This window comes from Gossypium hirsutum, chromosome A05 (assembly GCF_007990345.1).
Source record: "Gossypium hirsutum isolate 1008001.06 chromosome A05, Gossypium_hirsutum_v2.1, whole genome shotgun sequence".
Lineage (NCBI taxonomy): Eukaryota > Viridiplantae > Streptophyta > Magnoliopsida > Malvales > Malvaceae > Gossypium > Gossypium hirsutum.
In genome coordinates, this window is record NC_053428.1 from 86,058,464 (window position 1) to 86,071,168 (window position 12,705).

The 12,705-nt window shown below is 33.0% G+C and overlaps 1 protein-coding gene across 2 annotated transcripts; it reads right to left on the reverse strand.

The window, feature by feature from the left end:
* Nucleotides 1-3,876: 3,876 nt before the first annotated feature.
* LOC107957100 (protein MAEA homolog) lies at nt 3,877-11,164 on the reverse strand. Of its 2 annotated transcripts, none has more exons than XM_016892522.2 (7): nt 10,668-11,164; nt 9,743-9,937; nt 8,910-9,032; nt 8,427-8,612; nt 5,501-5,634; nt 4,870-5,056; nt 3,877-4,252 (listed from the first exon to the last, which is right to left on the reverse strand). In XM_016892522.2, exons 1-7 carry the CDS (start codon nt 11,004-11,006, stop codon nt 4,151-4,153), a joined length of 1,266 nt encoding a protein of 421 aa, XP_016748011.2. In that variant the 5' UTR covers nt 11,007-11,164; the 3' UTR covers nt 3,877-4,150. The 2 variants fall into 2 exon arrangements, with proteins under 2 accessions (XP_016748011.2, XP_040968376.1); XM_041112442.1 differs by having other exon boundaries at nt 5,501-5,613; nt 10,668-11,151.
* Between the last annotated feature and the right edge of the window lie 1,541 nt (nt 11,165-12,705).

Consider the following 12,705-nt stretch of genomic DNA (forward strand, 5'->3'; position numbering starts at 1 on the left):
TAAGAGAATAAGAGAAATGAAACTTTGGGCCTATATAAAGATTTATTTTGTAAATTTTATTTTCATATTAATTGGTGACACCTTAAACTAAAATAAAAATTGGTGTTGTCATTTTGGGTCTTTGTAAAGGCTTATTCTTGTAAATTTCAAAAAATTAGTCTATTTTTATAATATTTTAAAAAAATGGTCTTTTTTAAAAATTCAATTTGAGAACAGGAAAAAGTACGTTCACGTCCCATGTAGGCGCGTTTTGGTTTTTTTGGCCCATTTCCGTAAATAAAATTTAAAGTGGCCCATTCTTTGTAAATAAAGTAGGGAATGAGCCTTTTCTAGTATAATGGTCTCAATTAACAAATAACAAACAATAAAGAACTCAATACATTCAAAGAACAAACAAATAACTAACATTTTCAACCCAACATCATTGCAACTAGAAAAAAAATAATAGCCTAATATGATAACAAGATCCCAAAATAAGAGGAAGAACCTAAAAAAATAATTACAAGAATTTAAAATTATTTGAAAATAAAAAATTTATAACCCAAAAAGAGAGCAATAACTAAAAAAAAAATACAAAAATTTATAAAACCCTGAAAAATCTTATGGATCCAATGAACAACAGGGGCAATCCCTCCCTGACCTTTTAACTCCATGACTTGAAGAACTTCTATTAGGCTCCAAAAAAATCGATTCTCTGTTGTTGCCATGGAAACGACGCTATTACTGCTTCCTTTGGCTCCTCAACTCACTCTCAGCCTCACTAGAAGCCTCCTTAGTCTTTCATCAACAGACGGAGAGTATAATTTCAAAGATCAAGGATCAAACCTTGTTTTTTTTTTTTGCTTTAAAGAAATTTTCTTGAAAATACAAGGTAAGATTTGAGAAGGCGAAGAAAAGAGAAGGGTTTTGATGGTCGAATCGACTGAAGAAGGCCATGGATGGCGGTGACTCATGGAGACAATTACTAGGGTTAGAAGAAGAGGAATAGGGAGAATAAATGAAAAAAAAATAAAAAATAAAAAAGGAATGAAATCGTGATTTGTTTTGGATGAAAGAAAAAAAAAGTTTTTATGTTTTTAAAGGAAAAAAAATTAAAAGAGAATGAAAGGAAAAATAATAAAGGGGTCTAATTTGCAGCCAAAGAGGGTGACATGTGGTAGCGAGCGAATGGCCAGTGCTGCTATGTCAGCAAAAAATTAACGTAGTTAGGTTTAGGTACCAAACTGGTAGACGGAAAAAAAGTTCCGAGTACCAATTTAAAAAAAAAAACTATAAATACTAATCTAAAAACAATAGACAAGTTCGAGTACTAATTTTATATTTAACCCTTTAAAAAAGATTATATAGAGTTTTTCTTTAAAGAGTGCAACATGCAATTTTATCATATATATTAACTTAAAATTCTATTATTTAAAGACTAAATTAAATAATTTTCATTGAGAAGACCAAGGTTAAAACAACATTCAAACTTAAACAAAGCAAAAGAAGATGTGCTCGATGAAGTAATATATCCTTCTCTTGTTTGTGAGGAATTTTAAAAGCTATAACTTCAATTCCAACTCCCATATCTAACTTGCCAAATCTGATAAGCACCAAATTATAAGAAGGTTCCAAAGTACAGAAAGAAATTATATTGTTAGCAAGAGGTCCATACAATTTTACAAGATTACATTTACGTTGTTTGTCGCAGGGGCATAGGAAGCTATTGGATCATCCATTTACTGAGGAAGAGGTTCAAAGAACAGTCTTCCAGATAGGAGCACATAAGGCGCCAGGAATTGATGACAAACCCGGTTTCTTCTATCAGCATTATTGGAATATTGTAAGCTCTTTAACTGCACAATCTTGCTTAAGGAATTGAATAAGATATTAATCACCTGGTGTCGAAAAGTAATAGTCCTCACAATGACCAATTAGCTTATGTGATGTTGCATATAAATTATGTGCAAAGGTTTTGGTTAATAGATTGATTACGCCCTATGAGAAGGCTTTTATCCCTGGGCGTAATATTGTAGATAATATTATGTTAGGGTCGGAAATTATTCATACAACCAGACAGAAGAAAAAGGGCAAAGGACTCTTAGGTGAACTTAAGGTGGATATGTGTAAAGTATATGGTCATGTTAGTTGACACTTTTTTTTTTCTGTACTATGGAAACAACAATGGGATCTATTGAACGCCCGCGACAACTCATATTCCAATGTGTTAGTACTATCTCTTATCAACTACTTGTTCATGGGTGCCCAACAGAATCGTTTGCACCAAAGCGTTGTCTACGTCAAGGAGATCCCTTGTCGCCTATCTATTTCTCTTCTGTCAAAATGCATTGTCCTTGTTAATCAAAGTTGAAGTGCAACACAAAATCCAGGGTATAAAAATTGCCAGAGATTGTCCTACAGTTTCGCACCTATTATTTACAATTGTGTTTATTGTTCTTCAATGCCACAATACACTCTTGTCGTGCTCTTGAAAAAGTCAGAACTTTGATGCTTATGCAAGTCTTCCTGTTCTTTTGCCCTTCAGGTTTGGCGAAGCGTAAACGATGGATGTCCGGTACCGAACCAAGTAAATACTTGGGTATCCAGATGGGATTAATTACTAATAAGAAGTTAATTCTTTCAGTTGTTTCTTGAAAGGATGAAAGCGAAGTTGGCTAAGCTAGAAGTCCTCGTGTCTCTCCCAAGGTGGTAGATATACATTAATTCAGTCTGTTTTGTCTTCTATTCCTATTTGTTTGATGTCCTGCTTCAAGGCACCAAAATACTAATTGCATACTTCAGCTTTTGGTGGAGACATGATCTACATCAACGGAAACTACATATGTATAACTGGGACACATTATGCCAGTCGATAGGATGGCTAGGAATTAGGAATCTGGAGGTTTCAAATGATGTGTTGTTAGTTAAACAAGACTGGAGACTGCTCACATGTCCGAGAAACTTGGCTCAACAACTACTTTCAGGAAAATATTTTCAGACAACATTTTTATAATGTGAGTCCAAGGAATGCAGAATCATTATTATGGAAAAGTCTAGATGCACGTCGAAATGGTGTTGACATGCAAATTTGGAGAGGTGATTAGAGTTGGGATAGAGGCAAACTCCTTTCTCTTGTTTTCAGATAACCAGGTTGGAAATCAAGGAATGAGTATTAACAAAATCATAGATCCTACCCTTAAAACTTGGGACTTCCACCGTGTTCTACAAGAGCTTGGGGAAGGATGGGTGACGAAGCGGGTTAAACGAAGTTTTTCTCTCTACCAAGGCAGAGGCATAAGTTTTCAGTAAAAAGCGCATACCATCACCTGCGGAAGATAAAATATGGGAACTCGACTCTAAAGGTAATGGATATAATTTGACGAAATTATGGAACATGAATCTGTGTTTTTCCCTGGAAGTGTTGCAAGAATGCTTTACCTTTAGGTGCTGAACTGAAAAAGAGATCTATAAGAGTGAATGATTTGTCTCATATGTAATTTGGAAGAGGAGACTCTGGATCATTTATTTAAGGACTGCTTTGTTGCAAAAGCATTATGGTTCAGTTGTCATTTGAATGTTCGGACTGAAGAATAACAGGAAGAGACAGTTCAATAGTAACAATCGTGTATTCAAAGGGAAAATGGTTCTGACGAGGACAGATTAAGGATCCATGCGTATGTAGCACCAGATAGTATGGAAACTTAGGGACGACAAAGTGTTCAAAGGAAGTCAACCAAGCCCAGGTAATGCAATCTATAAAATCAACTGCATGGCTCAAAAGTGTTTTTGCGTAACCATATCCGACACTAAACTTGCTCATGAGCAAGCCTTAACCTCTCAATACAGCACAACAAATAGAATAGAACACCTTTTGCATAATCACCAAACAGGAAATGATGCTTATAACTTATTCTTGGCTAATTATTAAACAGGTAACAAGTTAACAACAATTACAAGTAAATTTAAAAACAGACACGTTTTCTGCATATTTACACGAGGTAAATTCTTCAAAACCTAACAAGTTGAGGTGCAAGAAGAACTTGCACATTAGTTCTTAAATCAGAATTTTCTGAATGTTACCTATTTACAGATAGGTCCAAGAAATTACCAACAACTTGACGTAACAATTCTCATAAAAAATGGATTATTTACCATCTTCAGCCATGCCAATTTATGAGATATATGCTTTAACCAGATCAGAATAACTGCACACCAGACCCGTTCTTGGACATGTAATTTTACCATTGTTTTTCTCAGCCATTTCTTTCAGAGCCTACCACACAAGTGACATCACAATAAGACTTTTGAGAATGATATAGGTAATTTACATTCCAAGACACGAAACCTAACATCTACTTTAATTCAATCACATTACTGAACTTTTATAACAAATTAGGTCACTTACACTAAGTGAATTTAACAAAAATGCTGACTTCGAATGTATACATGCGTGGCTTATTCTTATGTCATCAAGATAATGCCCAACCAACATTTTAAGTAATTCCTTTACCAGGTGTGCATTCTGGTTTCATTTTAGAAAGGAAAACAAAGTGTTCTGTCAGTAAAAAAAGAACCCAACGCATGCACACTTGGTAAATATTTTAGGCACTATAATTATGAGATGTTAAGAACAGGCCACATATTTTAGGCATTATCTTTATAAGATGTAAAGAATAAGCCTCGTTATGCATACTAAGATTTTCTATTAAACTTAACAGAATTAACAAAAGTGGCCTAATTTATTAATAATAGAAGTTCAGTGATGAAATTAAAAGTTTGAGAACTGCATGAAAGTTGATGCTAAGTTCAATAATCTAGAGTGTAAATTATCCAGAAATATGATTAACATGAGTGAAGAAAATGTAAACAGTTCTGAGGTCAAATATGAACCTTAGTGCTGTAGACATAGCCATTAGGTAAGACTTGTGGTGGGTTTTCAGTATCCATCAGCTCTTTGGTTATGTAGCAAACAAGCTTTGAGTGATGCTGCTTGGAATATGGTAAAGGCATGGCCAACTTCCGGAAGCTGTCCTGTGACAATGGGTCCTCCTTGGTGCAGTCATCTTCATAACAGTATCTAATCATATGTCAATCGAAAAATCATGTTTGCCTGAGTACAAAGATGCTGAAATCTTAAAGAGTATAACTTGGTTGGAAAAAGCATTTCACATGAAAAGTAAAATTCCTGTATCTTCTCCGTAAATTGATTTAATGAGTACTCTGCTGACACGGAGGCTGCTAAGTTGGCAGATAATATAAGTTAAACAATAGGTAGTTATGTAATTGCAGTTACAGCAAGGATACGGAGTTTTCAAAATCATGTTTGCCTCAGTACAAAGATGCTGAAAACTTAAAGAGGATAACTTGGTTCGAAAAAGCATTTCACATAAAAAGTAAAATTCCTGTATCTTCTCCGTAAATTGATTTAATGAGTACTCTGCTGACACGGAGGCTGCTAAGTTGGCAGATAATATAAGTTAAACAATAGGTAGTTATGTAATTGCAGTTACAGCAAGGATACGGAGTTTTCAAAGCGGACAAGCCCGCTTGTAGATAAATATTCAGCAATGGCTCCAGAGTCATGCCATATAACCTGCAGAATTCTTGTTTAAACTGATCCACCAGGAAGTCCCACTGCTTAGGTTCAAACAAAACCTGATTAAAAGAATTGTATGAGCTTTGTTACAACCCCAAGCGTTATTAGCTCTCACAAGACTATCATACTGGAGCTTTAAGGTTGTGCTTGGTAGAGTGAAAAGGTTAGAGGATGTTAGAGGGCAGAAAAGTGGAAAGATGTGCGGACTTTTCAAACTTTGAATTCTAGGAGCTTGAGTCACATCTTTCGTGAAGGGAACAGATGTGTATATGCCCTTGCCCAACTAGGGAGTAATTTTCAAACATCCTCTCCCTCATATTGTAATTTTCTCTTTGCTTTTGTATTTGTAATTCCCCTCCTACTACTGTTATTCCGCTACTTGAAGTGGACGCTAAAGGGGTTATTTTGTATCAGATAAAGACTTAGTTGTTTTTTATGAATGCAGTTCCTTTCTTGACCAATAAAAAAAAGAAAGAAAAGAAAAAGAGTGAAAGAAAATGAATTTTTAGAATGCTTGGTAGGAAAGAAAAGGGAGAAGAAAAAATATAAAGCAGTGTCATTTTTTAAACCTAATAACAAAAGCAAATCACTCCAAATTGGAAAGAAAATATGAAAGAAATGAATGGTGCGAGCCATGTGCATATTACTGGATATTTACGAATTCATCTATCATGTTTTAGAAGGTTAAAATACGCTGTTAGTCCCTGTACTTTTATAGAATTTGAGATTTAACCCGTATACTTTAAAAGTTAAAAAATCAATCCTCCTACTTTTTCAATTTAAAAATCCTAGTTCAATCATTATCATCGTTGGTAGTTTTCGTTAAAATATGTCAATTTAACATGTTTATTTTTGTCTATCAATATCATATACCACGCAAAATGACAGCAGCCTAAGCATCATGCCAAATTGATGGAAAATACTTACAATTTTAATTGGACTAAGATTTTTAAATAAAAAAAGTAAGAGAACTTAATTTTTACCCTTTTAAGTACAAGGACTAAATCTCAAGTTTTGTCAAAGTACAGGTGCTAACAACAGATTTTCTTTCCTCTCATTTTTCAGTCATATCAAGCAAGAGGTGGAAAGAGGCTATAATAGTATCTTAACTTAAAGAGGCTAAAATGATAAAATAATATACTTTCAATTTTCTTTCCTCATTTCTCAATCATATCAAGCAATAGGTGGAAAGAACATTATTTTTTCTTTCCAATTTTCTATCATTCCTACAAACATACCATGGAAAGAAAGCAATAGGATTGTTGAGCTGCAGAATAAAATTAGGCGAAAAGATGTAATGCTCTAAAATAATAAAATTTTAGCTGCATTATCCAAATACAAAAAATTAGTGCCAAAAACAAGATTGTTTGTCTATTACTAATGTTCCACATTTAAAGGATTGTTTGTCAATTATTGTTAGAATGTGAGCAAATACAAACAATCAATAGCAAAATTAATAGTCTCTGTTAGTTTTATCTGATGTGGCAATTAAAAAAATCCAACTCTAAAAGACATGTCAAAATGTTATAGGATCATTCCTTATGAATGTTACCCTAATATCCACGTAATTAGACTTAAAAGAAAACAAAAGAAAACACAATATTGTGACCAGACAGACCAGATAATTGAAATAGGTAGAACCGTTTCAAACCAGTAAAAAAACTGGTTAAAAAAAATTCAAAAAAACCAGATTATTTATTTATTTTTAATTTTTAATAAAAATTTGAATCTTTTTTACTATGTTTTCCTTTATTTTTATCTTCAATTTTTTGTAAATATATTTTTTATTTTTCTTTTCTAAGTTTCAATATTTTTATGGAATTGTTTAATTATTAATTTATTTTTAAAATTTTTTAAAGTGGCTGAGCCATCTGGTTCAACCAGGAACCAAAGATCCAACCAATTCGACTTCTAGTTCTTACGACACCGGCAACAAAACAAAAGGGTTATGGCATCTCGAGGTTACCCATTAACCCACCCAAAAAAAACACAGTAGCAACAATGTGAAACCCAATCAGCCGCTCAAAATTTGAAATTCATCATTAATGGCCCCAATCCAAACTGAAGCAACGGCATCAACAACCCAAAATCTGTGCGAAATCAAGTTGAAAGCCACTGGAAATCTGATCAGAAATCTGAAATCCATCATTACGAACCCTAACTGCAACTCAAAGCAACCCCAATTGGAAACAGTTGTTTTAGAAATCCCAAATCGTGAAACCCTAAACCAACCATTGTTTTTCGATTTCTTGTTCAAAACTAAAACCCAAGCCCATGATTTTGGAGACTCCAAATCATAAAATCAAAATTGTGTTTTCAGTCCCCAACTTTCAGAATTGAAACCCTCAGCACTTCTTCATTTTTCCCTTTTTTTGCTTCTCCCTTAGCCAGTAACCAATCTACGAATTTATTCATTTTCTTTTATTACAAAATGGCATGGATTAATCAAATAAAGAAAGCTCAATCATAAGCCACGTGTTTCTTCTTTTAGAGTTGGATTTTTCTTTCTTTTTAATTGTCATGTCATATAAAACCAACGGAAACTATTAACACCGACTAACAGTCCTTATTTGCTCAATTCCTAATATTAGAGGAACTAAATTGCTCCAAACCCTATAGTACATGGAATTTAGGGGTATTTACACATTTTCTTTTGCTCTGTATATTACTAATATGCCACATTTATAAGGTCATTGATGATGTAAATCAAGCAATTGATATGCTTGATTTTTGCTTCGATTACTTCCTGTTCTTTCATCTTTAGCATTGTAAACCAGTCATTCCACTGAGCATAACAAGCAAATAAACTAACTTGAACCAGTAGTCTATTTTAAAGAGGGATTAAATTCACCTTGTATTTTGCACATTCAGTGTGGCTTCTAACGGCCAAAGTTGCCATGACTCGTTGCAATTCTTTCAAATGAGTTGCTCCCCATGGGGAAAGGTACCTTCGAGCGTACGAAATAGCGCGCATGTAGTTCTCAGCTCGTACCAATTCAATGAATTCCTGAAGTCTCAACTGGAACTCGAATTTGCTCTTTCATAAAAGAAGAACAAAAATGATTGAATCTGAGATATAATACTAGATACAATCTGAAATCTCAGGTCGAAATGTTTAAGGGTGCCCACATTTTTTATAGCAAGTATTAAAAAAAAATCTATATTTAATGAATGCAGTTAAGAGAGAAATTTAACATAGCATAATGCTGATAATCCAAAATCACAGCTCAAGTATATTTAACTCTTAGAGAATCGTGGAGGTTAAAACATCAAGTGGAACAAAGAGAGGAAAACGATCATGATAACGAAGAAGACATAATGAATGAATGCATACCTTGGATTTCTTCAACCTTGATTTGTTATCTGCACACCAGGCAAGGGCAGGACCCACCTCTTGATTTCTAAGGCCATCAATAACCTTCTTAGCTTCTTGGAAAACATCAATATCGACAAGTTCCTGGCACAAAAACATTCAATTAAGTATAAGCATATTTGTAGGCAAATGGTGATGGAAAAGATAATTTTATTTATTTTATATAAAGACATGTTTAATTCAAAGAAAACAGCAGAATCTTGGTTAAACCAAGCTAGTTCTCTAGAGAGGTTGCATGTGATGTGAAACTTATGAACAGCCGTAACTTCTAAATGTATGCCAAAACAAGCATAAAGCCTCTATTGGACCTCCACAGTTATACGAGGAATTAATTGGAAAATGTTGTGAAGATACAGGCAAAGATGACAAGAATGTTTTCAGTGATGAGCATTTAAGGAAAAAAAACTGTCCAGCCAAAGCTAGATAACTGCTGAATGACAAAACATTCTAATTCAAAAGGTTAAAACATGTATTAATATAAAGAAAATACAATGCCATCCTGATTCAATGTAATTCTGCTTGTTAGTCCTATCTTATTCTCTGATTATAAAAAAAGGCAGAGCATACTTTTAGTGGCTAACTCCATAGAAAACTTATGAAATTAGAATTGAGAATTCGTGCATACATTTCACCATGTTATTATCGCATTCAAGGTATTTAATTTATATAAATTTGATACCTTAATAATATATATATAGGTTTGGAGACATGGTATATGTTGTGTTACTGTTATTTCTTCATGTCAGGTCTAACATTGTCATGTCTATATGAAATGAAGCAAGCATGTAAAGTACCTGTATGTTGCTGCTTTCTGCCAGCTTCATTGCAGAGTCATAGTATGACATACGCGACATATAGTCCACAAGGATCCGCTTCAATTGCACATTATTCCATTCAGAAAGGTTCTCAGCATCAGCTGAATCTAAGTGATCAAGACGAGCACGACACCTATGAGCTTGCAAGTTCTCTGCATGACTCCCCTCTTCCAACTGGATGATAAAGAACATATAGACTTTAGTAGATCACTATGCATTAACGACTTAAGAAGGGCTACTCAGTACTTTGGATAATAAATTACTAAAACACAAAATACAATCCAGTTGCTCAGATAAGAAGAAAAATAAATCTACCGTGACTACTAAATACAGCGACCAACTAATCTGCAAAGGTTATACTTGTTAAATTGAATAAAAATTATTGAATTACGTAAAATGCCGATTGATAAACAGATATATGTATGCGCGCGTATGTAAAGCAAAAAAGTGAACAATATTGGCAGGGGTTTCTACAGACCATTACTTAATTTAGGTTAGACAGTTTTGCAATTAAACATAATTTATCCCTTAATCCAGTAAGATAAGATTCAAAACTCTTCAACTTATTCGATATTTCAACTTTCCATACAAATTGACGAGTTTTAGATTTATTCTTGCTTTAATTCTACAAATTCATATTATCAAATTTAAGTGAAATTGTCAAAATTTCAACTTTCATACAAGTCCAGCTCTTTTACATCGAATTAATTATTCTCTTCATTTTCATAAAAATTCATTAATTTTAGATCATATAAAAACATAGCCATTTTTCACTCAAAATATCCAAAACTACTTTCTGCCTTTTAGACCTCCAAAAGTTAAAAGGAACATAATTTTGCTAATTCCAATACAGATCACATTAAATTAACTTAAAAAGAAAGAAAGAAAAAATCTCTTCTTTTACCTTGCGCTTGATGCCTTGCAAACGGGAAACAAGGGAAGTGAGACTCAAAATGGCATCGTCTTTGGATATTTCGTCGGAGTCAGCCACGTCAGTGACGCTTGAAATAACGGCAGAGACTTCTTTCTCGACTGTTCGGTGATTGGTTCGGATTGTTTTCTTGAAATGTTCAAAAGGAACACGCAAGAATTGGTGCTCTAATTTTAACGATTCCGTCAGATGGCTCAATTTCGAGGACGGCGTCGTGTTCGATGCGACGGTAATTGCGGTTGTCGCTGCTGCGGTTTCGGGGCTTGTTGCGGCATTCGAACCGCTACCGTTTGGAAGTGGATCGATTTCCATTCGAAGGGGAAAGAAACCGGTTTGAGTTCAAGGAAGAGTGGAGACGAGAAGAAAGGAATGATTAGTAGCTTTCTTACGGTGATGTGGTGAAACGACAGCGTCTTTTACGATAGAGCAACTGGATCTGATTGTGGACCGAGCTTTGCCAAAAATTTTCTATGGGATAATTACAAATTAGCGGTTAACATTTACAATTTTTGTAAATTTAATTTTCATTTTTTTATTGAGTTAAATTTATCAAAATATTAACTAAACCATTAATTTTTTAAGTATACGATGTTGACACATTATTATTTCTCTTATATGTCATATTAACAAATAATATAAAAATATTTAAAAATAAAAAATTTAAAAATTTAAGAAAATTGTATGAAGTACACGCGGATTGCATTATAGGCTACCATGTTTAAAATTTTAATATTTTGGTCAGCATTTCTCTTAAAAAAACAACAATTTAGCTCTTTCGAAAAGACTGATAGCTTTTAAAAAAAATTGATAGTTAAATTCAACCATTTTTAAAAATATTGAAGGTTAAATTTAGCTTAAAAAAGAACAAGGGCCAAATAGATAAAATTTGTAAACATTAAGAGCTCATTTTGTCATTGTGCCTTTTTTCTACTAGTCTAATTACAAATTGAGGAAGTTATTAATCAACAAAGTTTGAACCTTAGTCATCGAGTGCCAACAAGAAGCCTTAATCCCTTCAACCAATGGTAAGTTTGGTCCCCTTCAACAAAATATTACGTTTCGTAATAAGGTTACAAAAATGCAAGGTTACGAGTGGAATGTAAAATTAATTTACTTCGATTCATTTAGCTAGAATATAAGATCCAAATGTTTGGTTGATAAAATGTAATATTGTTATTATTATATAATTTTGTCTTTTACAATTTCATTTCTTTAACATTTTTTAGTCTCAAAATTTTCATAGAAGTATAATAATTTAATAAATTCATTGTTATTGCACCTTAACTTTATCATATGAATTTAATTAAAAACTATTGAACTTTAAAATTATGACAAAATCGCGCTTCAGCGTACATGTATTCAACAGAGAAAATTATAAAGATATATAACATGTGCAGTGTATTGCTGGTATAACAAGTCTACTTGCAATATTTATATAAAAAAATACAATGAAACACCTTATAGAGTATCCCAATGATCGAATCCATAAGAGATCGATAAAAAAATTGAATTCACGTCAATAAGAATGCAAGCTAGAAAGTCTAAATAGTTAGTACTAAACAACCTATAGTACAACAAAAAATAAATAGAATGTTTGAGGCTAAACTAATATCTAAGGACCTAATTGTAAAGATATCCAAATTTGTAAAAGAGATAATCAAGACAAAATGGTAGCTGGTTAATTTCCATGTTCATAATTAACTCTTAGATTAGGAAATTTAGTAGAATAATTTTCTAATCGAATTAGTTAATATCTCTCAATCTATAATTTACCCAATTTACATTTTAGTTCGATTTATCTCTTGATCTAACTTAAACTAAATAGGGACAATTGAATTCTTACACAATAAGATTTCCTCTCAATCTCCCTTATCAATATTTTCACCTAGAGTCGTTAATTTTGAGTTTTGGTTTTTATTCAGTTTAGTCTAATTATTCAATTTAGTCCATAAACCTTAAGATAATTATTCAACATTTCAATTAACCAACTACCTAAGAAAATTAGTTCATG

What these genes read in the sequence shown, in the direction of transcription:
- LOC107957100 (XM_016892522.2), bottom strand. Translation starts at nt 11,006, where the DNA reads ATGGAAATCGATCCACTTCCAAACGGTAGCGGTTCGAATGCCGCAACA. An exon ending in TGCAAGGCATCAAGCGCAAG is followed by an intron (nt 9,938 to 10,667) that starts GTAAAAGAAGAG and finishes TTTATCATCCAG; the next exon opens with TTGGAAGAGGGGAGTCATGC. An exon ending in CAGAAAGCAGCAACATACAG is followed by an intron (nt 9,033 to 9,742) that starts GTACTTTACATG and finishes TTTTTGTGCCAG; the next exon opens with GAACTTGTCGATATTGATGT.